Source organism: Loxodonta africana, chromosome 6 (genome assembly GCF_030014295.1).
Source record: "Loxodonta africana isolate mLoxAfr1 chromosome 6, mLoxAfr1.hap2, whole genome shotgun sequence".
NCBI classification, from domain to species: Eukaryota; Metazoa; Chordata; class Mammalia; order Proboscidea; family Elephantidae; genus Loxodonta; species Loxodonta africana.
Genome location: NC_087347.1, coordinates 104,032,990 through 104,058,818, shown reverse-complemented (window position 1 = coordinate 104,058,818; position 25,829 = coordinate 104,032,990). Strand labels below are relative to the sequence as shown.

The window sequence follows — 25,829 nt, the reverse complement described above, 5'->3', positions numbered from 1 at the left end:
GGGAATTCAGTAAATTTAGTGTTTTAAAAAATTGTACACATTATTTGTTACTCTGACATCAATGCTCTCCGCCTATGTATTAGGAATGAAAAGCCCAATGGGGTAGCAACTGCCATGGTAAACAATTTGTGAAAAAGCCCTTCTGAGCAGTTGGCCTATGTTCAAAGGTAACCCCCAAAAGTCAAGAGGGACAACCAAACGGTGGCTAACATACTGATTATTCACCAGGGTACTCGATGTTTATGGCTGAAAGGCCTTGAAGAAAATAGGGTGAGAAGCCAAAAAACTGTTGAAACCAATTCAGCTGAAGTTCATGTTAGGAAGTATGGAACACATAAGACAGTCCGTGAAGGAAGTTAACGAGCTCTCATTGGGGATAAGAACGTATGTTTCAAAAGCAACAGCCAAAGTAAGTTATAGAAAGAAAACAAGAGGTCCTCTATTTCCTTTTACACTGGCCATTCAACTAAGCAAATATGTATTGAAGCTTTCTTGGCACCAGACTTACCTAATCTAAATGCATGTTAGAATGACAACGATAAAACAGTGACATGCTATGGTTCAAGTAGCACCATCTTTGCTGAACTCATGGATTCATGGCAGAATGAAGGAAAGAGCGAATACTCAGGGAAGGCTTCATGGAGAAATGGGTAATAGAGTCGATGTACATACAAAATGCTGACTGAGGCCAGTGCCTCACAGCTCAATGGATGAGGGCTATGCTTAGTATCTGCTGGGACCCGCCATACTTAATTTTATTCTGTGATATTGTGCAGTTTAAAATCATGTTTGCCTTACCTCTCTATCCTTAGGGAGCACTGCTTGATACTGTCTTGTTGGTATTCTTTGGTGTAAATGTTTCGAGGAAATTTCAGGCACTTATATCCCAAATTAATGGGATTCTTGGCATCCTCTCTCCCTTTTAATGTTGCACTGATGTGGAATTAATCTCTCTATTTAGGTGGTTTGCCTTTGCTACAAATATTAAATAATCAAGTCAACATCTTTATATATTTAAATCTACCATTTTGTTATTTAGAGAGGCAACTATTCACCTCTATAATTATAGCCACTTAAATCAAAGTCTACTAATTAGATAACATAGCTGGGCTTTACAGGTATTACAGAATATTCTTTACTAGACACTATATTACGAGCAATCATTAGCTCAGCTTTAAAGAGTTTAAATACTAATGTATTTTTAATTTGTTTTATAACCTAAACAAGCAATCAATGTACATTAATAAGCATAATTGTTTTTTTGGAGTCTGTCTATTCATTTGGTCCACCTTGGCAGCTCCAGCAAACACTGCAGCAAAACTCTGTGCACAATACACAAGTTAGAAACATTGACATCATCTCAAATATATATTAATTATTTCAACATTGAGAGATTAAAGCCTCCGTAGTTTTCCATAATGTCCTCTTCAAAGATGTTCCAGACAAGGAACTCTGACACGTATTTCCACGTCCACAACCACTTTCGAGTGGCCATAAAACAAGCCTTAATGAGGTGATAAATGTGTTTACCTTTGATTAGGTGAGCTGCTTGATAAGATAACATGGAGGACCGCTTTCCAAGGGTAAATACGGGCAGAAATCACTGGCCATGACCATTGTGTTGGAATTCTAGAGGTAAGCACAGATGCAACAAGGATACCTGATTCCCCCAATGCACCTTTTCATTGGCTAATTTGGCTTTGCCAATGAATGAATACCATGCATTAGAAATGTTTATGTCACCTGTGGACCCCCCCAAGTTCTTAGAAAACCCATTCCTGGATTCTAAGACTGTGTTGTTATACAACTCAACCATAGCTCTTTCTATGTTAGAGTATAACTGTTTTCTTGTTTGTCTGTTCCTCAGTAAACTGAGAAGCCTAGGATTTTGTTTCTTCCATCTTTGAATCCTTCGAGGCTCGTACTGTGCCTGTCCCATAGTTGACAGTAATGGTATCTTTTGAAGGTGTGTTTTCTTTCTTTCTTTTTCTGGAGACACTGGAGGAATAATGTTCTGTAGATCTTCTTTATGTGGTAGGAATTTTGTATCTACTCTCATGTATATAAATTTAGATGCCTTGCTGCCTTTTGCCAGCACCCACCAAGAGCACTACTCTTAACTCATTTCAGTTGACCTTCCGGCATATTTGGCATGTTTACCACAAAGGTATGATGGTTTGATTTCACGTAAGGAGGCTGTTTTCATTTGGTCCTTGTCAGCTTCCGAAAACAGTTACTCTCAGCATAACAAGCAAACATGTAACTGTTAAGATTGGAAGAAAAATAAGGCCAAAATGGCAGCCTCACCACACAACTACCACGCATGCTAAAATAAAGGAAATATGAATAAAAGGTAGCTTATTCAGTGTCACTCCTACATATTTATAGTTTAAAAATTAGTCAAAGTTTATGTCCTGAGGTGGCACCTACAGGAAGCCAGATGTGCCTTCTGCATGTGACCTAAGACAGGCCTAGAGCAACAACTAGATAATTTCTCGCTCATCCTCTACACCGTCGATTGCGGCGGCTTTCTGAGGTGAGAGAAACTGACAGCACTAACTCTCCAGGGCAGAACTTTCCAGTCAAGTGGATCAACGGACTGAAAATCTCTTATGAATAGTCATTAGGCCTTCATTACAAACCCCTCAAAACCCAGTTCTCTTTTTGCAACCAAATGCCTTTTGTCATCTTCACAAGGTGCATCATTTAATTACCAATTGATTTCTTTATATATGACAACATGTCAGATAGCAAAATACAGTGTATCTCCCTTAGGGGGGAAAAGTCTGTTAACTATCAGTATGCCAGCTTAGTGAATTTATCTGGAAAGCAGGCATCCTGCATACTGTTTCTTTATTTTAACTACTTTTTTCCTAACATCCGAGTGTCTTTCTTGAAAAAGGCCAATAAAAGAAAAAGAAGAGCTAGTAAGAGACAAAATGGAATCCTCCCGTACCCCGCAACATGTTCAAATCAGTGGGGGCATATTTTAAGCTCTCTATGCAAAATGAATACTCAACAACGTATAGGGAATATTGAGTGAATTCCAAAATACAGCTATATAGTGAACTACCACAGCCCATCTTTTGACATAAAAAATGTCAAACAATTGTTCTCATTATCCCAAGAATTTACTCAGCTTCTGACTTAGCTAATGCACTGATCTTTCCCTGTACAACTGCAGCCTGATAATCAAGTCAGTACTGTATTAATAAGCTGAATAATAAGAGAATTTCAAAAATGTACAGGACTATTATACCGTAACAATAAAACCTCAAACGGAGTAAACCAGGGCAGTGCTGAAGGTAGGCGTCAGAAAATAATGAAACCAGTGTTGCAGTAATGCACTCCATTGTGTGACAGTGTAAATGCCTGCTTCTTTCATACACAGAAGCCACATTACAAGAGTCCGAAATGTTCTCAGAGCGTCACTGTGCCTGGTTGTGCTAGAACCTGGCACCGGCGGGCACTGAAAGCTGACATTATACTGTAGGATGTGCTGCAGGTGTGCAGGCCTGGGAACATGCTCTAATTACATATTTTCCTGCCGAGCAACAATTAAGGTCGCCAAAATAATTGCCAGTTTCTTAATCCCTCTCTAACAAGACTGACATAAGGAATGGTTTATTTTTCTCTGGTTGTTTTGAAAGTGTTCCTTAAGATTTTGGTTTTCTATGGGACTGCATAAAACTAATTCTTATGTTCAGATGTGTGATTATACCCATTGTTTTTTTTTTTAAAAAAAAAAAAAAAAAAGGCCTGTCTTTGAATTGTAGTAAAACTAAAATAAAAAATGTGAATTGTATAACCTGGTAGGAGGTTTAAACATTTTTCCTCTGAAAGAAGATGCATTTTTTTCTTTTAAAACCTTGTACTTCTACTTTCTGAACTGCTCAGATCACGAGGGATGTTCAAATATGGTAGGAAAAAAGCAAACCACAGAAAAAACACAAAATAGGTACCCTTACTTACATTGGTGGTTCTCCACCTTTCTGGGGGAGGGAGGTCACATGGCCTTTTAAGAATCTGATTAAACATATGGACCAGGGAAATATACCAATGTACAAAACGTTACATGCAGTGTCTGGTGGTTCACCGATCCCATAAAAATCCACTAATGGATCCTAGGGAAGGAACTTCATTCAACTAACAAATACTGCAATTATTTTACGTACCTCCCTCATCCATCCATCTCCACATTCTCTGATCCATCTGACCACCACATGAACGAAAAAATATCTACCACAGGCATCAGGAAACAAGTTTGTGGGCTTCATACGCTTAACTAAAACCCATTTCTTTCATTATCATTAGTTGTCAATTTCCCATTTTAGTTGGGTTACCTGGGCAGAGTGGAATCACTGAGAGACTTTTGAGCCAGCTCACTCCTTCTTGCCCCCTTTCCTACAAATCAGAAGATAGCCGTGCATGCTGACTGAGTACTCAGCAGACAAACTAAAGTTATGTCAAGCGCATTATGGTGTAACACAGGCTGAATAGGAGGGGTAGCAGATGTAACTAATGGGGGTAGGGAGAGAAGAAGCTGGAGTGGTGGGAGAGGGGATGGAAGGGAAACAAAAGTGATTGTATTGGTAATAGAGACTTCAAAGGGGAGTAGTTTGGGAGATCTGGGGGGTGGGGCGTCTGGCAAATGGGAAAAGAGGCACATCTGCCTATAGAGCTGCTGATACAGGAGAGAGGAAAGGCCTCCCAGAAGAGAAAGCAAAGGAGGGAAATCAAAGGGGACAGAATGTAGAGCTGCGGAAGAAAGGAATCTGGGTGCCATTTATGCAGGTGATGGCACAGGCCTCAGAGAGTCTGGAACTATCTCAAATTGTCCAGGTTGGAGTATCTTGCTAAGTTGGAGACAAATGGTAACTTTAATAATTTGATTGACCGATTTCATGTTGATGTTTGAAAAATCTCTTCATTACAAGACTGATGTGTGGTTTAAATATGAACCATCCCCTGCCCCCACTTCTTTACTTTCATATGTGCCAGATGTTTAAAAACAGTGTTTGGTCAAAAATGAGCTCTTAGTGGACAGCTAAAATTTGTTTTCTATGGATAAAAAGTAGGAACTAGGCATGCCAATTCGCTTTTCCTGAGACGAATGAGATGTTTTCAGTCTTTCTTGAGGGGGTAGACACTAATTTCAACGGTTTAGAGTGTGTGTGCGTGTGTGCGGTATCACTTCTGACAGCGTAACAGGGAGAGGGGAGCGAAACGACAAGGACCCAATCCTTAAAGAGCAGCAAGGAGAAGTGTAGGGGCCAGAAGTGGGCTGTGTCACTAAAAATCATACTATATACTGGGGTGCTGTTTCTACCACTGGTGGACAATTCCTGTTCTTACCTACATGGTGAACGTCCCTCATTTTTTTAAGGCTAGTTCAACCATGTCCTTTCTTACAGCTTTCCTGTCCAACATACTCAAGACAGAGAATCTCACTCCCTCCTTGTGTATACACTGAATCAAGACTTACCTTGATCATTAATCTATCCACTCTGTTTGTTAGTCATTCACCAAACATTTCTTGAATATTAAAACACGTCAGGCTCTGTCCCTTGCCAAGCTTTTTCCTGACGCTGGTCTGAGGCTTTGTGAAGCCTCACCTCTGGACCCTCAGTGCTAGTGCGGTACCTGGGACATGCTAAGTAGCTCATATTTGCTGAATATTGTAATGAATTGACTGGATATAAAACAACTTCCCTGCCAAACAAGTCAAAGGCAGTTTCAGAATAAAATGCTTCAAATAGGTGTAAGTTTTTTTTTTTTTTTAATTATTTTCACGTATAGAAGTGTACTCATTAGCAAAATCAGTTTTGTTTTGTCTTAATGTTGCAGTTCAGTTTCTGGTTTAATCACAATCATAGTACTAATAGCTTTCTCATGGGCATGACCCATACAGCAACTAACATATTGCCTCTTATACAGCCGGCTAAGTAGACCTATGTAGATTCATTCTGGATTGATACCAATACCATCAGTCAGGACAGGGCATTTAACAAGCACTTGTGAGTCTATACTCCGCTGCTCCCCGAGTGCCCACAGACTCCCTATTAGACACTATTCATACAATTCTACACCTAACCAGTAACAGGCTTTTTTTCTAACCCAATTTCCTTGACCTGTGTTTTCCTTCTAACCAGACTTCAGAGACAAAGGCTGAGCAGTAAATCATTTTCTTAGAAAAACACCACCAGGCTATTTTGGTCATTTGGGCTATTATATGGCGTACCTGAAAAGTTATTTTGAGATAGCGTAACTCATGAAATTATATTCTCCTCATTAACATTATTGCTTCAAAGTGATCATTAATTTGCTCTTTGCCTTTCTAAGTGGGAAAACATCAAAGAAACGAAAAGTTCCCCCATTTTAACTTTTCTTGAAAGGTAACTGATTTACAAACAAATTACTTGTGCCTCCTAAGGAAGAGCTGAACTTGTCTGCATATTTGATACATTTTCAAGGGCTACAGCGTGGAAATGAAGCTCTAAGAAGCTCCTGTGTGATCCACAAACAACTTCACGCTGTATTACACGTGCATCAGATACAGAAACCAAACCCTCTGAATTGCAAGCAACCTGTGATGTAGAATGCTTGCTTGGCAGTGCCTTAAACAGCTTATTTAAACTGCACACTTCCCAGTTACCACTTGCAGGTGATTTTTTGAAAGTTCCTTATACAAATGAAATCACTTAATCTCTATACTTTGTTTTTTAAATCATACATACATCATCTTTGAAAGGTGCTTTTTAATCTCTTCTGCCAAAGCTCATCAACTTTGTGAAGAAATTGCCTTAGAGAGTAAAAATGTACTTAAAACATGCAGGAAGCTGAAACAAATATTCCAACTTGAGGGCAAATAACGTTAGTAGCATGGATAGGAATTTCCAGGATAAGGTTTTGCCTGAATAGAAATCACACGAGAAGCATTTTGAAGTCATACTTTACAGTGTAAGATGATCAAAGCCAAGTATTAATACTTTTTATCAGCTCACCTTCTAAACAATATTTCAGTAGATTTCCTTTCACACAGTGATATTTGTAATAAATGTTCTGCCTTTGTTTTAAAGTCAGTCTGTAGAAAGATGACATCAGCTTAGCAAACAATAAAGTGCCTGTAATATTGTCTCCAGAGGGCTGTTATATTTACTTTGTAGCAGTAAAATTCAATTTTCAAAAAACACTACATGAATGATGTTAGGTTATTAACCCTATCAGCACCGTAAAACACTGTCATTGTGTGCAGAATGTAGGTCACTATCTAGAAGCCTTAAGGAAAATTTTTCCAGTTGGAATAAGGCCCCCACACTTCTCATTCTAAGGCTCTCTTGCTTTGTGGTCATTTAACTACACGCCCCCCCCCCCCAGTTTTGAAGTAGCCTTTCTGCCTTTACTTACTACCACAACCTGTTGTTCTTGAGTTAAAAATTGGTATATATTGTCAGATTTACAGGTAACAGTCATAACTCTCAGACATTTCAGATCTAGAGCAAAAAAAAAAAAAAAAAATTGGGATGTGTCTCATTTCAAAGCCTGAATCTCTCTCAGAGAATTTCAAGACCTTGAAGGCAAACACCTTATTTCTGGACTTTAATGTGACTCACTCGCCAGGGCATGAGTAAAATCAGTATATACCTGACAGAAGCAATTATTAAAACCCTCCGTTGTTTAGAAAGAAAATTTCTCGACAGCACATCAGCATGCAAAGGGTTAACTGGTTAAACTTCTACAAACCCCCACCGTAACTTTCCAAAAGCTGACAATAAGTAAAAGAAGTGCTGGTTATCCATTTTTTAAAGGGATGGGATTGGTTTTAGAAGAAAGGGAAAGAGGATCAAACACCTCAATGCAACAAAAGGTTGTGTCAGAGGGCCCTCAATCACAAACCTCCTTCAACAACAGATATTCCAACCTTCCCGAGCAGTTACCCAGGCAGCACAGCTAAAAAGTTCCGTGACATGAAAAGAACAAAAACCAAAGGGACAGAGGTAGTTATTGTCATGCACACTCCTCTCTCTCTTTCTCTCTCTCTCTTTTTGGCTTGGGCTTTTCCCTCCCCCACAAAACTTTTGCATAAGCTATTAGAGAAAAGTAATGGCGTGGCCTGCTGAAAAGAAATCCCCTATTTGTAAGCTACCTCCTAGGTGGAGAGGTAGGCCCAGTGGATTTTCAGCAAGAAACACCTGATGAATGAAGAGCTCATCTACATGGTTACTTCCAAAAACAGAGCCTTGTGAAATGAATAAGTGTAATTATAGCCTTGTAAATATGGTCAATATTCCCTTCAAAACACTTGGATTATACAGACTTTTTAATTGATGTTGTTTTCTTCTCAGGTTCTGTCTTCAGTGCACAGTGGATGTCAGCTATTTGCATTTTCTATGTTGGGTCTTAGAGGTATCTTAACAGCATGTACAAATTTTCCACTAAAATGTAAATTATTAACAAGTCAGAGTTTTCATTTGTTTTATCTCCTGATGTGCGATCTAAATAAGTATGTAGAACACTTAAAATTCTTACCATTTCTCTGCTTTCTGAGAAATAAATCTCATGCATACTGCACAATATATTTTCTTACGCATAACATGCTTCCACAGGATGCAGAAAAAAAAAAAAACTAATTTGAGGGGGGAATACTATAGGCTTTCTGGAGAGTTAGCTGTACAAGCAAAGAGTATTAACCCAAAGGAGCATCTGGTCATGTTTTCGTCATCTTCGTCATCACTGTCGGCTTTATCATTATTGTCTTCATACTCATCCTCAAAAAACATTATTTAAATCTTCTTCAGTCACTTGGTTCTGTATGAGACATGCTCAGTTAACTTTGTCCTTGCAGTCTAAGGCATAAGGTACTGTTGGAACCAGATTAAAGAAACCAACTTGTTTTGTCATCCAAATTTACATGCAATGAAATAAGAGCACACAGTGCGATGGAATCTGAGGAGGTGTGATTGGGTAGTTGGCCTTTGAGATATGGTACCAATAATAGCAAACACTTAAATGGTGCTTACTATGTGCCAGCAGTGTTCTATATAAATTATCTCACTTAGTCTTCACAAGGAAACCCTGGTGGTGTAGCGGTTAAGAGCTACGGTGCCTAACCAAAAGGTCGGCAAGTTCAAATCTACCAGGCACTCCCTGGAAACCCTGTGGGACAGTTCTACTCTGTCATATAGGGTCACTATGAGTCGGAATCGACTCAGTGGCAACGGGTTTGGTTTGGTTTTTTGGAGTCTTCACAACAAACCATTTTACAGATAAGGAAAGTGAGGTGCAGAGATGTTAGGTAACTTGCCCAGTGTTATAGGTACCAAGTAGTGGGGCCAGTAGTATTTAACCTGGGCATGATCTCAACTACTACACTTTGCTACACTGGAATGGAGGGAGAAAAGGAAGGAATTAATAAAAGATACGAAGTTTCAGGATCTGCCCACTTAGGTGTGTATCTGGGACATGTATAGCATAGAAGGGTTTCTGAAGCAATGAATGACTGAATAAAGAGGTAATAAACCAAACCCATTGTTATCAAGTCAATTCTAACTCATAGTGACCCTATAGGACAGAGTAGAACTGTCCCATTGGGTTTCCAAGGAGTGCCTGGTGGATTCAAACTTCTGACCTTTTGGTGAGCAGCGTAGCATTTAACCACTACAGCACCAGGGTTTCCTAAAGGGGTAATAGGTTGGACCAACTAAGAGGTAGCTGGATAGGGGTGAGCTGTGTAAAGGGAGCATTAGAACCTGTTCATTCCCATTTGAACCCCTGCTGAGAATTTCCATTTCTAACAAGTTCCCAGGTGATGCTAATGCTGCCCCTTAGGGACCGGTTCTGAGAACCACTAGTAGAGCTGTGGTTCTCAAAATTCATTATGCATAAGAATCACCTGGGGATCTTGTTAAAATGATTCCATATACCTGGGGTGGAAATGCAAATTCTTAGTAGGGGTTGGAACTAGAAGGAGTCCTAATTTAGAACCCAGTCTCAACGGAGCCTAAAGAAAATGAATGGACCAAGGACAAAGACAGAAAAAAAAGTTTGTCAGTGGCGTTAAGTTATGCCGGGGTTTGAGACCGGCAGGTGGAGAGGGAGGGCAGAGGCTGCACAGTCCAGCGGGCCAAGGCCAAAGCCTAGACTAAGACCACAACTATACGAATGAAAGCAAGGGGGTGGATTCAGGAAATGTTGGCAAAAAAAAAAAAAAGTGGCAATGGTTGCTAACAGACTGGATGTGGGAATGAGAAAGACCATGGTGAGACAAAAATAGCTCTGGGGTTCCCAGTTGGGAGGTCTATGATAGGGTGGTGTTTCCCACTGCAATGGAAAACTGGGTAGATGGGTAACTTTATGCCATGCTTATTTAATTTGCCGAAGCCAATGTCAGTAAGTTTTGAAGTGTCTTGTGCGAAGAGTGCTATGTGATCCTAAAGCGTGACTGGTTTTACTGGTAAATACCTTGACCCTTTTAATAGAGGTCAATACTCTAGTACTAGGATATCAAGCAAGAGGCTGTCAGGTGTGTAGACCTCTGACAGGAGGAGGCATGGACACTGAGTTGGTAGCGAACAGAATGGGCAGTGAGGAATGCCTGAAGAATGATCTAGAAGCAGAGGTGTAGGGTTGTTACTGTGTTAAGAACATCGAATATCACTTCCTCTAGTTCAGAGCAGAGTGAAGTAGCCTAAGAAAATACTTCAGGCTAACTCATGGCCAACCCTGGATACCCTGGCTTTATCTTCTCCAGGTATAACACCACAAAAATTCAGGGTTTAACCTCAAGGCAATGAAAGCTGCATTAAAAAAAAGAATTAGAATATACATATATAAAATGGCAAAGCATGATTCTTTTACCTTCTGGAGTCAAATCTTTAATGGTTCATCCAGTTTCCCAAGTACTATTTCTAGGAGAGCAGAGTTCATTTATACAATATCCATATTTCCAAAAACATAAAAACAAAATTCTCCTTCCCATGCCTTCTCCCGAGCTCACCAATATTTACAAACACCCAGCCTGGTTAATAGGCCTTGCGTGGGGAAACCTGAGTAGTGGCCCTCCTTTAGGCAGAGCACTGGGGAAGGAGGGTATTATTTCAGCTGGGAGAGGAGCAGAGCTCTGGGATGAGACTGATTGATTCAGACCAGATGGGTGGCCACACATAGGTGCGACAAAAATAGAAACACATTGCAGACATTCCAGGCACTGTCCTCCTCCCCTGGCCAGGAGGTGGGTCGCCTGGGCTGCTCCCTTATCTACCTCCTAGTGCTCTCCAATCAAAGAATGTTAATGATGCTGACTCTTCTCCTTCGTGTTAGCAGCCTGGTCACATGGCATTGGATTTAAAGCTCCATTTAAAAAGTAAAATGACCATTGACAGATTTTTCTCTGAGAAAAGTCAAAGAAAAGCACTTTGCCTTAGTGCCTAAATATGCTGTTATATTTTCATTGCCTCTCCCACATGTAGAAGACTTGTCGATGCTGTTGTTTATTAGGTGCCTGTCGAGTTGGTTCTGACTCCGTACAACAAAACAAAACACTGCCCGGTCCTACGCCATCCTCACGATCATTGCTATGTTTGAGCCCGCAGTTGCAGCCACTAGGGTAACTAAAGCTGGCCTTACTGCTACTTACCACCCAGGAAGGAAGAGAATGTTTATAAATGATACCAATATTATAAACACTGATTAGAATTTAATCCATAGGCTCTAAGAGAGTACTACATAGTAATTGAGAATTCTGCCCTGGTTATAAGCACTTTGACCTTTCTATTAGAGAAAAACAGGACCTTATATTAGAAACCCATAACCACCCATTTCTTTTGTGTCATCATTTAATGTTTAAAATTTCTCTTGGACTTTTGTGGTTCCCCATTTCAGTATATTACTGAGTTTTCAATTTATATATTAAGGTAAAGGTCTATTTTATTGACAATTTGGGGAAAATGAAATGCAATATTCTTATTTATTACAAGAACTGCCTTCTTACTTGAAAGGAAACTCAACAAGCATGGGAAATTTTCAATCATTCAAAACTGAAGTGTAGAAATTATGCACACATTTGAATATTTTATCAAAATTAAAGGAAACTCCAAAAGCTTTTTGGAAGATAATATAAAATCTAGAGAAATGCTGGGCATTTAGCAACAGCCCAGTGGCATTTACACAGTAGGGCAGAGGCTTCGTCATAATAAGAGCAAGGTTTTCTCACTCTCTGCCTCAAATGTCCTGCCTTGTTTTGTCCCAGCATGAAGTTTTCGTTTATGCTTTCTCACAGAGGCCTGAAACTATTACCTACTTGTTATAAACCCTCTCAGATTTCACTGCTGTGGGTTAATCTGCTGATTCTGATTGACATCCCTGGCTGTCTCTCCCACTCACTAAGAAGTTCACATGTAGCTACCACCTGAAGGGCAAGGTAGACCATTTTTTTTTGCTTTGATTTCTATTTGCAATGAAAAAAGTAATTCTTCAGATATACTTTTGAACTAATTACATATGGAGGCGATTATTATTCAGGTTTAAAAAGTGTGTCTATATAGGTCATTTTTCCTATCATAATATTGTTGTCACGACATCCCTCTGGAATTAAGATTCTACAGTAAACTTTTCTCATAAAAGTGTTTATCCTTTTTTTTTTGTCATAACAATTCCTAGAAGTCATGTGCCAGTGATAGCTCATGAATTTACTCTGCCAGTAGGCTGCCTCCTTTAAAAAAAAAAAAATTATTCCTGTGCAGGTGGAGATTAGCATATGAAAAATGCTTTTAATTTTGTCCACTCTTGGACTTACCTATCTGTCAAACCCATACATGTGCCAGCAGTTGAGTTCAACTTATCTCAACTTTACCACCTCAACAGCAGGTTTTAAATAGTCCATGAGCTGTTAGTTATTGGCAAGCTGAGTTCACTTAACTCTCTTTCTCAAAACAAACCCAATAAAATACAAAGCTACTAAACTACCGGTTCAGTTTCTGAATATCAGAAATAAAAACGATCATATCCAAGAATCCATGGAAATGACTTCCTTTTGATATAAAGAAATAAAACAGTTAGTGCAAACCATATCTTGACACTTCATGAGATCCCTTCTTTCAATATGGAACTTTGTTTACATATTGGAGCCTTGGTGGCGCAGTGGTTAATAGCTCAGGCTGCTAACCAAAAGGTGGGCAGTTCAAATCCAACAGCCACTCCTTGGAAACCCTGTGCAGCACTCTGTCCTACAGGGTCACTATGAGTCGGAATCAACTCAGTAGCAACAGGTTTGGTTTTCTGACTCAACAGAAACAGGTTTGGTTTTGGTTTTAGTAATATTTTAGGAGTACCTGGGTGGTGCAAATGGTTAAATGCTCAAGTACTAGCCAAAAAGTTGGTGGTTCAAACTCACCCAGAGGTGTCTCAGAAAGCAGGCCTGGAGACCTGCTTCTGAGGGCTCACAGCCTTGAAAGCCCTACGAAGCAGCTCTACCCCGCACACTTGAGGTTGCCATGAGTCGGAATCGACTTGATGGCAACTAACAGCAACACAAGTACTATTTTATATTGACTGTTTTTTCTATCGCTCATCTTATCTTTCCCTTTAAACCTAACCCACCTAACTTGGCAGCTCTTATTTGTGCCATTTGATGTGTGCAAGCCACTGCTCCAAAGGCGTCACAGAATTAAGTGAAGTGAGATCCCCCAAATGCTGGTGTGGCTGTGGATGTATTATGGCTTCATGCTTCACTAAATGACAGGACTCCCACAGGACAGTACCTATCATGAAGTGGGCCCCAAGGGGTTAATGTGGGCTGAGGCTGAAAATAGACTTGCAGCTCCGCACACCTACTCACTTATAAAGAATGAGCAGTAAATATGTGCATGCAAATTCTGTTACAGTTAAAGGAGACTTAAGTTAGGGTGGAAAGTAGAGTGCTCTTTCTCACCATTCAAACTATAAGAAGATCAAGAACACTGGGCACCTTGCACTCTTCAAAGCCACTGAGCTGAGGGCAGCACCTGAAACAACTTTTCCCTACCACCTACAGCCCTGAGCCTGGAACAGGAAGACAGCTCTCATATGAAAATAAACTAGCTCAGTCTTCTCTTAATTAGCTTACCTCTCTCTGTTGTACCAGTTTTATTGTTTTACTAAGTTCCTGGGTATTCAGCAGTCATAATCCAGACAATACTCTCCATACGATTTCATATATTTCAAATTAAAAATTCCTTACTATGTTAATCAGATGCCCCCATGAATGAGCGGATATGGCGGATTCTGTATTTGGGTATCAGTTGCTGATTTCACACAGTCTCACCTAGTCAAAATTTTCCTATTTTGGATAGTAAGAGGTAAGTGGACAACAGCCAAATGCAACTTTATAACTTAAATCTTACTAGGTCATTTAAAAACGTTTACGGGGGCAATGAAACAAAATTTATATATTATCTATTATCTCAGATAAATATTGGCCTTAATAGTAAACTGTCTGGGAGATGTATGAAACCTGTTCACTCTCCTATTGATGTTTTTCTGGCCCTAATACCTAAGGCCCTACTCTATTTTAAATTTAACTCTACGAAAATGGGTAGTACCCAAGAAAATGCTAGCACAATTCCAGATAAAATATACTGTTGTGAGGCTGAAAAGTGCATGCAAAGCAAGCTGCATTATTAGAATGTTTAAATATTAATTATACCGCTGTGTAGTAAAGATGATCAAGTATGAGTGTCAACTAATTTTCTAAAAGCTGCAACATTTACTTTCATTTAAACTTCCTTTGTTAAACCAAAACTAAAAGCCCAGCAAGTTTAGTCTACTTGAGTGTGTTTATTTTTATTGGTTTCTGCATAATTTTTTTCTACCATAAACCAACTTTAACCCCTTTTCTGTAATCTCTGCCAGTATAACTTCAATAGCACATCATAAAATTCCTATAATTCTTCAAAGCCACGGAGTTGGAAAGGAAAGGCTTGGGCACTTTGTAACAAACGCCAGCTACAACCTTCAGCCAATTACATTTAACTCTTACAAAACCTCTGTGTGTGTGTGTGTGCGCGCAAACGTATAGATTTATTCGTGTGGCCACTTTAATTTCCACTGTCAGCATTCTTCAGTTCCTTGGTTGCTCTTTCTCATCATTCAAACTATAAGATCAAGTCTGATTGATCTAGTTGAGTTTGAAGCCAGTTCCAAGTCGTGAAGAATTCTGTGGTTGAGGTAGTATCTAGCTCTAACGGCTAAGGAGTCCAGGCAGACAGATGGGGCGACAGATGTACGGAGCCATGTAAAATCAGGGAGACTTACTACCTTACACAGACATCTTTGCTGAGGGAGCTGAGGTGGACTGAAGAGTGGACATTTTAAGGGAACTCTGGCAATGGAAGGGTTAAGCGGGAGTCACTGCCACTTCCCCCCTTGTTTCTTTCCCTAGCATCTCTTGCTGTCTGAGATTGTAAACCAGCTACTAGAATCGGGCTGGAGAATCACATTTTGCTTCTTCAGAAGAGACAAAGGAAAAGCATGTGTGCGGAGGGAGCCGCTCGGGTTTCATCCCGTCACCCATGGATGCTCAGCCAGGGTTTCCCACCTGAGACAGATTGCGACGCATGTTCGGCTCAGTCATGCACAAGAAGCAATACACAAGTTCAGTGTAAAGCCACTTTAAAAGCTCATCGGGTGCATACTTCTCTTGTACAAAATACCTTATTCATGACGGAGCAGTGAGGGCCTAGGTAATTACTTGAATCAAGGTGGCCTCAGAAGTGTTTAAATCTACAAGGACACTTAGAGCATGAATAATGCAAAATAATTTGCATCTAAATTTTTTAAGTGTTCTTTATTCAAAAACTAAAATGCAGTTCCGATTAAAGTTTGATGAGTGAAAGCCGAGTACTTCATACCCACTGTGAAATGTCTTCTGTATGTGGAAATTATTTCAGACAGTGGTAAGGGACAAAAGAAATGCCTTTTTTTTTTTTTTTTTTTAATTTAAGTTGTGATTAAGTCGCACTTCTTTTAAGCTGAACTTTCTTTAGGTTTTGAGGTGACTACCAAGATAATTCCTGATCTTGCTTATCAGATACAAGTCCAAATTTTAATCCAGCCTTTTAGGAAACCCAGTGAAAACACTTTCTTTGATCCAATAATCTGCCAAATAAAATAACATTTGCACTCAGAGCTATAGCAATGCAAACTTTCCTACTTTCTTTTTCTCTCACCTAAAGTTTTTCATTCAAATTCTTCTTCTTTTGAAATCATTATGTGCAAAATATCTCTACTCTCTGTTATTGCAAAAGCTTGGCATACTCCAGTTGGCTTCCTTGGTATCGTACTTACACTGCTGTGTGAAGATGTATTATTTAATATGTCACTGGGAAATTTTCAGTTAAACACTAACAGTGTCAACATGTTAACCCATACCTTTTTGGGCACCAGTATTGAAAAACTGAAAATTGAATGAACAGCCCAAAGGAAGCTTTCTTACAATAATGATATCATAACGTTTATTATTACCTTAGGATGGTTTTTCTTCATCTAGTTTGCTAAAGTTGACCATTTGGTAGGTTATTTCAAAGAACTGCTGTAGTAAGACTGAATGACAACATTTCCAATTTGTAAACAGATTTTGTCAGGGGTTAAAAAGGAGAAGAAAATCCTAATTTAAAAAATTTTTTTTCTTTAATAAAAAATTTTATCATGCTAAATTTCCAGTGTCATCACTTGAGCAGCATTAGCCATCCTGGACGTTCACAATGTTTTCATTGCATTGAATTCTGTGAACATTCGAGAAGCCACAATTCAAGAAATTGCCATTGTTCCTTGACTCTCTTTGCCATAGGGTAGGGTACTCTCCTGGCCCTTCTCTACCTGAGATAAAAGTAAGGTTCATTGAGAAAAGGGGCCTGGCTTGTCTAGTCCACACACATTCCTCCTGACAGTGGAGGCAGGCTGTTGGAATGCAGGTGGAAAAGACTGTGGGAGATCTTCCAGGCCAGGGGTAGACCTGACAGTACAAGCCAATTTTCAGGGTAGGTTATGTTGCAATGCACAACACCTCAATTTTAAAGGCCCCTGCAAAGAGAAATTATTTTCCTGGTGTAGCCCTTATAAAGTGTAAAGACTCCCGATTTATTGCACGCTCCAAAGCAGGCTCCTACTTTATTGGAATTTTAGATGGCGTGTGTTTGCCATGCTCTTGGGGAGTGTGTATGCTGCTTTTTTTTTTTTTTTCTTTTTGGATTTTGAACAATGAAAACATTTTTTAACTCATTGAACAAAGATTTCCCCAGCAACAGACCCCCTGCTCAGCAGGTCACCTATCTTTGCGACAGTTTTTCTTTTCCCACGCTAACCCCAGGGCTCATTTGCATAAGGTCTCTGTTGTGACAATTAGTTTCAGGTGAGCTGATTTCTATGCAGCTTGCCCAAGACGATGCACAAGCCCCGGGCCTCCCTGATCCTGGTCCTAATTGCGACTGACTGGCACCAGGCACAATCGTCCTCTTGATTCAGCAAATTGTCCTGCTAGTAGCTTGTTGTGACCCCGCAAAGCACAAATCATATCATGTCAGTCCAACCTAGTAAACAACGAACAAAATACACTCCAAATGGGCAGAATAATGTCTTTTCCATATTTTAGGCACAGTTGACTAATGAATATAAATGAAAGCAACAGCCCTTTAATTTAATCTTTTGGGGTGTCGGGAGTGGTACTGTGGCCCCACCCCCCATAAAATTTTTTAGAAAACTAGACTGCATCTACATTTAAATTCTATGACTCTACAGCCCTGTCACCTGGGAGAAAGTCCCCAGGTAAAATAACTGGCTGCTTTCAAATTTCTCTTAGCTTTGTTGTTGTAGAAATAAGTAATATGCTCTTTCATCATCTCTGAAGCTACAGGGTACATCAATATGCACATTAGCAGGGTTCCCAGTAGTCCCTGCTAGACAGAACAGCATTCAAAGCCAATGAAATTTCACTTCTACGCATAGCAACCCAAGTTAGGGCAGAAGTTTTCTTAATTCCAGGATGCGAGGAGAAAAAAAAAAAAAATTCCTTAGCATTACCAGAGTGTTTAAGGACAATTGCTCTTAAAATATTACCCTCCCCTCTGTCTACAATTCTAAAGTAACTGTGTTATGCTACATGTGACAAGTTCCTTATACATTCCTTCTGTCCTGATAATCAGGTCTCTGTCTGCCACCCTGTCAACCTACTTATATACCTACCTGTCATCTCTAATTTCTCTATACGCTAAAGGTAAAAAATAATAACAACAACAAGACTAATTAAGGTTCCAAAGGCCATTTGGCTACTTTTCCTACTCGCATAAAATAGGTATTGTCACTGCTTTTTTTCCTTTTTTCTGATGGTTGTATGTAAGCATTTGTTTTCATGATCCATTCACACCCTGTCTAGAACTAGGAAAGTTTTTCATACAGATAATTTTCCTTCAAACAGGTTTCTAAAAATTATTATATTACTTATTAATACTGCAACACATTGATTTTATTTTTCTTTCCAGGCATATGTACTTTTGAGGAGAAAATCTTGGATAAGTATCAGGAGTTAGGAAGGAAAAATAGAAGAAAGGAGAGAAAGGAAGAGGAAAGGAGGGAAGAAAGAAGGAAAAAGGGTAGAAGATTAAATTTAGTATTTGAAGATAATTGCCTTGGGTTCTAATAAAAATATTTTTTCCACTTATGGCAGAGGGATATTTCCCCTACCTAACTTCAGCTAAGCTAACCCTCCACTGGCCCTTACTTCATGTGTCCCCAGGTCACACAGTCCACTCTGCAGGCATGGTACCCCGCACGTGGCCAGAGCACGTGGCCCAGGGTGTGGCTGGAAGCACACAGTACTCATTTCCTCCTGTTTCTCTTGTCTGTTGCCACTTTTAACCCCGCTTTTACAATGACATGGAAATTGTATTGCCAAAGCTTTATATTAATTCAATTGAAGAAGGAGACTAGACACAGTTGAAGGAGGGGTCATAAATTCTGAGCTCCAAGGAGGACACTGTTAAAATATTCACAGCAAGAAAATGTAAGAATCTTAATAAGTGCCTGTAGTACCCAGGTAAAGAATTACTGAGGGAGCTAGATAATTTGATTATAAAATAGGATCTATTGGTTACAAAAGGCCTTTGATATAAAATCAAACTTTTTGAAAATTCAAGAGATCTTCAGTACAAGCAATGTGAATTAATAACCGGAGTATGTTTTTTGCCATGAATGGTGGAACACAATTACCACATTACAGAGTTGAGAATTTATTGAAAGAACAGTTTCACACAGAATTCCTACCTTTAGCCCACACTCCCATTCCACTACAGCTCTTGAATCCTTCAGAGAAAGGGCCAAATTTACCTCACCTTTTTTTTTTTTTTGGGAAACTTTAAAAAAGTAGAATATTGCTCATTTTGTAAAGGACTTTTCCATGTGAACTGATTATAATGGTATAATATTGCCGGCTGACTATGTGAAATAAGGCGGGATCTTCAGTTATGGTAAAAGAAAACCAATAAATATGTTTAAATGAATAATTCAAGCAGAATGCCCCATCCCTAATACCAACGCTTTAACTTCATAACTTTGATTCACTCTTTGCTCCTTTCCCCTATTTTCTCACCTTCTCCTTGTTCACCTCTTTTGGCAGAGCTTAGCCTTTCCTACCTCTCTCACCTTGCTCATCCCAGCCCCCCAAATCCAGCCCATCCCAACACAGCTTGAGGTTTCATTTTCTTTGCAGGTTCCTTCATGAATGGCTTCCTTTTCTACATCATTCCAGTTCACTAATGCCTCCCTCAGCATTTCTCCTGATTCCCTTCATTTGTTCCCCTCCACGTAACACCAGTTCTCATCTCCTTCCACTTTCTGCCCATTCCTTCTTTCCCTTTAATATAATTTCTCTTTCTACTCTTGACATCCAGAGTTTGCTTACTAATTTCTACTCTTTTCTTCCAACCATGTTCATTTCTTTTCTTGACATCTAATCTTGATCCTATCTCCACAGAGTTTTGTGATTAATATTTATTTTCCTCACAGTTTCTGATCCCTAAAAACACTCTACGTTTTCATACCTACCATGCCCCTCCTCTCTTCCAAGTCTTTGCTCAGATTTCTGGCCTGGAGGTTTTTCGTCCACACTTCCTAAGTGTCATTTCCTTTCTAGTATTTCCCGTTTCTCTCCTACCTCTTTCCTGAAGAGTTTCAGTTCTTAAATTACTATGCAGTCTCATATTTTATTTCTCCTTAGATTTCTTTTCATCTCTCTGTAATCTTTTTTTCAATGGTTTTATCTTCTACATTACAGTTAAACGCTTTTTTCCCCTTATTTTCCATAACCTTCTACCTGAATATTTTACCATTTTTTGCGCCCCTTCTCCATTTCTCTGTATCATTTTCTTATGAAACTTTGATCTTGAGTTATTTCCCTAGACTATGCTTCTATGGATTGTGTTTTTATATACAGCAAAACCTTCAAAAGCTGGAAACCTGTCACAGAAGGAAAACTCAAATACTTTCCACTGAAACAAGCCATAGAAAAATGGTAAGACTGCACCCTGTCAAAGACAGAGAACTGGCAAGACCCAGGAAGACAAGGTAGTCCTGTTGAGTTCCTGCTCTGACAGGTTTCACTGTTTATGTTAGTTTCCCTTAATACGATCCAGCATTCACTTAACAACAGCCTCCAAACATGGGCAAATTATTCAGTAAGCAAGGTAAGCACCAGCTTACTTGTGCGTACTTACTAATCGGTAGTGAACAAGTTCACATTTTTTTCACCACATCAAAGATTGTACTTCTAGGCTTGGCTGGCATATGTCTCTCTCCCAACCCCAGAGCACCTTCCTACAGAATCAAAGCCTCTTTTCAAATTTACAATTCCTGACAGGGGTGGATGACCCAGTAAGCAAGGTAAGCAGAGGCGTACTTGTGCTTACTTACTAAACTGTAGTGAACAATTTCACGTGAGTTTCACTCTGATGCGGCGTGGTGAAACCCACGTGAAATTGCTCACTACAGATTAGTAAGTAAGCCTGTGCTTACCTTGCTTACTGAGTCACCTGCCTCTGCTTCCAAAAGATTTTCCATTCATTTTAGAAACCATTGAAACAATTCTGCCTGTTTAGGAGAGAAAGAGAAAAAAATCAATGGTTAGGTAAAGTATAAATAGGTACGAAGACCCTGGGAACATGGCGATAGCATGGAAAGCACTGAATGTGAAGCCAGAAGCTGTAGGTTTAAATCTGGCTCTTTCTCTTTTTAAGCGAATAATAGTAGGCCAATTTTCCAGTAGTCATCCAATTTTTCCGATTCTCAGAGTCTTTGTTTCTGTTAAATTCCTCCTCTGTCTACCTCTGAGGATGGTTGTGGAAATCAAATAAGATATTTCTGTCAAAGTACTTGGTAGAACATTAAACACTCTCTTAACCATTAGTTGTAAATATTATCCTTTGTGTTCTAACTGGATATAGCTGGAAATATGGTTTATCAAAGTATGACTTTCTAAACCAATGCCATTTCTTTACTTTTGAAGAAACTCAAATATTTCCAAGGCCAACATCATTTGTTTGCAATTATGTGAAAACGTTCATGAACCTGAAATTCAAACAGAAGGCTGGAGATACTGGTTTAGTGCAAGATGTGGAAAAATGCTATGTTAACAGAAAAAAAAATTTTGGGATGTATATTCTCTGAGTTTTAAAGAATCAATTCTGAGATAATTTACAAAATACTTTTATATTTTGCTAGGTAGACAATACTCAAGGGTCACCTTTTCTGAGCTAATGCTGTCTCTCATCGTCAGAATTCAAAACATTGGCTCCAAAAATGGCTTATTTATCAGACCAAAAATATTTTCAACTTTTATCTGACGCCCTTGTTGTATAGACAAACACCTTGGCATTCTGCTATGGGTATAGAAACCATTCAGGATTGGATATACTTTGGATACCAATTAAAAAAGTCAAAAAAGTCAATTCTGACTCATGGCGACTCTATATGTGTCACAGCAGAACTGTGCTCCTTAGGGTTTTTAGTGGCTGATTTTTCAGAAGCAGATTTCCAGGTCTTTCTTTTGAGGTGCCTCTGGTTGAAGTCAGCTGAGTGCATTAACCACCTGGGCTTAATTTGTACTACCTGGGGACTCCTATACTTTCCATAGCAACAGTAAATCAGATTTGGAATTACAGAACTAGGGGTTTGAAGGAGGCTTGGAGAGAAATAGGGTCACACACACAAATGTCTACACAGGCCAAGCAGCTGAGGGAGGCTGACTGATCCTCTAACAAGGATCCAGAGCTCCCACATGGTCTTTCCAGGAAGCCACGTGGGCCAGTGATGCCAGATCTTCTGAGTTCTCCAGAGGAGCTAAAAATCTGAATTTTTGCGTGAAACTGCCCAATTTTTAAATCTTGGCAACCAATTCAGATATGTTTAAAATACTTTGTGAGCCAAACCAAATACATCTGTCAGCCACCAGTTTACAACCTCTGTCCAATCCCTACATTTTACAACTAGGACAGTGAAACCCAGAGAGATTACGGGATGTGCCCAAGGCCAGACTGAGATTGGATGGCAGGACTTGGTGGGCAATGGTTCCAAGTTTCCTGAGCCAACCTCAGCACTCATCTCGTTGCACCAGATTGTGATCCTAGATCTCCAGGGATCAATCAGCCTGATGGAATGGAAATTGGTAGAAGACACAGAGCCTAATCAGGAATGAATCCTACCATCCTCTTCCCACCTAACACTCTTCTGGTCTGCCATTGCTGCTACCTGCAAAGCCAAGGCGGTGAAGATAGATGTAGACAGTGGCGCCAGGAACCCCCTTTCTTCTGGGCAACCCTCCTGTCATCTCCTCCTTCTGAAGACTCTTTGCCACCAACTCTTCCCTCTCACCACCATCTCTACTGTACCAAGACAGCCTTGGAATGACACTTAAGTAGGAACCCACTTACTGCTTAGCTGACATCAATAACCAGGTGAAACATTGGTCCAGCCTATACAGGTGGTATGAAAATGGGAACACCTCACCTGAAAAACAACTGTCCAATTTTCCTAGGAAGACAGAAGTAGTGAGATCAAAGAATCTAGTTCAAAACATGTGGCTCCACAATCCAATAACCTACCACATAGGCATCCTGGATTTTCTCACTCTCTGATTGGCATACGCAACGACTGTAACCTGACACTTCAGGGTAGAGGATTACTCAGCCTAAAAATAAGACATCATTTCAGATTGGATCTTTGCAGAAAATATCAACAACGGCAAACAAACAAAAACATTCAAAACAGTATCCTGTCCTTGATTTGGAGTCAGAAGGGGCTGGGGTTCAAATCCTAGGTCTGCTGCCTGGGTTTCAATTTCTACCCAATGAAGGAGCCTAGGGGTGACAGAGCTGAATTCTATGATCCCTCCCAAATTCTAAAATTATATGAAAACCCTCTAGGGAAAATAGTTTGAAAGAGTATATATAAATATCACAGATTATACAATGATTTTAAAATAGAAAAGGATGTCTATATAAGGACTAATTAGTATTAACATCTTATTCCAAATATTTGAAAATTGGGTTGGAGTGTTTTTCAAAACAAAAATTCTGCTGGTATCCTTTATTTTTATTTTTCTATAACAGACTTAGGCTATATGAATATGTGCCCTCATTCACCTACGCTAGTGTTTAGATGAATACGAAAAATGTAAATACTTAGAGGACGAAGGAGGTGAGGTGTCCTTTATGGCACAAAATGTTTTAAGAAGCCATAGCATCACTTATCTAATTCAGCACTCTCTCTTCTTTTCCTTTTCTTTTGAGCTTAATAAAAAGGAATCAATAATTTTAAAAACCTACCTCCCAAGCAAGTAAAAGGTATTTTTGAACCAGTATTATTTTCCCAAAACTCTTGAGTTTTTTAGACTTTGTCTTACACTCACACTGACTTATATATCTTTACCTCAAGATGTAAATGAAACTCCGGGCAAACACAGAAATCTGACGGTGAACTTTGAGGTATCTCAGTGAATTTACAAAACTTTTACAGTTGGCTCAAAAGGACTACTGCCAAACAACAACGAATACCTTTTCCTGAAAAGAGGTCTTTGTTTTATTTAGATCTCTCGTCTGTTCACACCTTCACCTTGATGACAAAAATATATACTTCACCGTTTTTGGTCTACATTAAAAATAGGTGTATCAATAAGCATGGAGAAAGAAAATGTAAAATAAGATACTAAAAGCTTTTTGTTTTTTCAAAGAAACAATAGAATGTATTTTCTCAATTGCATTTTTATAAAATAAAAGGACCATTCAAGTGTAACTCGGTAATTAATTTTATCCACTCTTTATTTCCATGTGTGTTCTTTTAAAAGCTAAAACTACCTTGATCATGGTTTTGATTACAAATCCTGAAAACAATTATGGAAATGATCTTTAATATAATAATATATTTTACTGAATCTCTCAGCTTTTTCATTCCAACAACTGAAACAGAGACAATTCTTTGCATGTTGAAATGTGTAATTATCATGTATCCAAAAGTAAGGGTGTAATTTTCACATCTGATTACAAGGGAAGGGTGTAAGTGAAGCTGCCTGGGTAAACTTACACTTGTTTACAAAGAGCACTACCTTTGATATTAAAAACTCAAAACATGCAAAACACTGGAAAAAATCAAGATTAACATGCATAAAACTAAACAAAATCCTAAGTATTGTTCTTGGCCCCACTACAAAAATACACTCACTTCTTCTGAACTTGTATTGGTCTACTTATTTCTGATGATTTTAAAACTCAAAGATTATCTTATGTTGTAGGCTGGTTGATGACTATACTAGTAAAGTCTAAGAAGCTCCAGCACTTTTAATTTTAATTGAAAAGTAAATTTCAAATTCTTATTACGCTTACAAATCTCTGTGGTCAGTCTAAACTAGAAAATGATTTTCATCTCAACAGACTTAGTTTTCCTAAATACAACTTGTCATTGCTTTCAAGATGTAGATTTTTGATGTTTTTATCTTCCTGCCCTTTTTTTTTTTAACTTCTGATTTACCTTTGATAAGATCAACTTCTGCTCATGTGAACTTATGTTTTGGACATGTAGGAAGAGATGATATCAAGGAAAGCCAGTGCTGTGATGGTAGTTATCACTTAGCAAGGAGATTAAAGAGAGATTCAAGATCACACTACAGGTAGGAAAAAGAAACTGCCCTAAGAACCAACACATATTAGAGAAATTTTGGTAGATTCTTTGCAAATCTTAAAAAAAAAATGACATTCAATATTAAGTATGGTGATTCTATTATACTTCATGAAATATGCAAGAAAGGAAAATAAAGAGAAGGAAAAAATAAAGGAACGGTTAAGACATTGATTTAGGAATAGAAGACACAAGCTTCTTCATGTTAAAAGGAATTCACCAAAATGTCCTGAGTTCTCTATTTAGCTATACTATTACATAGAACGCAATGAATGTGTTAGAAAACTATTACTTTATATAGGTTTTCAAATGTAGTACTAATAGCAAGGCTGATTTTCAGTATCATAATTTAGAAAATTTTTTTTTTTTTGGTAATTTGCCCAATCGAACTTGACAAGTGAGAACTTTGAAAAATAATGCAAGTTACCAAACAATGAAGACTTAAGAATAACTACAATGAAATAAGAAGTTAATCTGTGCAAAACAGCTAGGTGCTACATTAAACTGACATTGCCTAAAGCCTCTTCATGATAGTGGGAGCTTCACTTTTATAAGTAGCCTTTCTTCTTCACATAGGATTTCACTGTGAGTTGTACATTCTGCTTCCCATTAAACTGAAAAGCCAAACACCTGACATAAAT

General features: G+C 38.9%; 1 protein-coding gene across 17 annotated transcripts in view; it reads right to left on the bottom strand.

Annotated features, from left to right (window-relative positions):
* ZEB2 (zinc finger E-box binding homeobox 2) overlaps window positions 1–25,829 on the bottom strand; it is a 191,425-nt gene that overhangs the window by 133,123 nt on the left and 32,473 nt on the right. The window contains exon 1 of one of the 17 annotated variants that reach the window (XM_023542971.2): window positions 1,531–11,524. The exons of the other annotated variants lie outside the window; for them this stretch is intronic. Coding sequence (XP_023398739.1) covers window positions 1,531–1,564 — 34 coding nt within the window. The 5' untranslated portion in view covers window positions 1,565–11,524. Of the gene's footprint in view, window positions 1–1,530; window positions 11,525–25,829 lie in introns of those variants that run through there. 17 annotated transcript variants of the gene reach the window in all.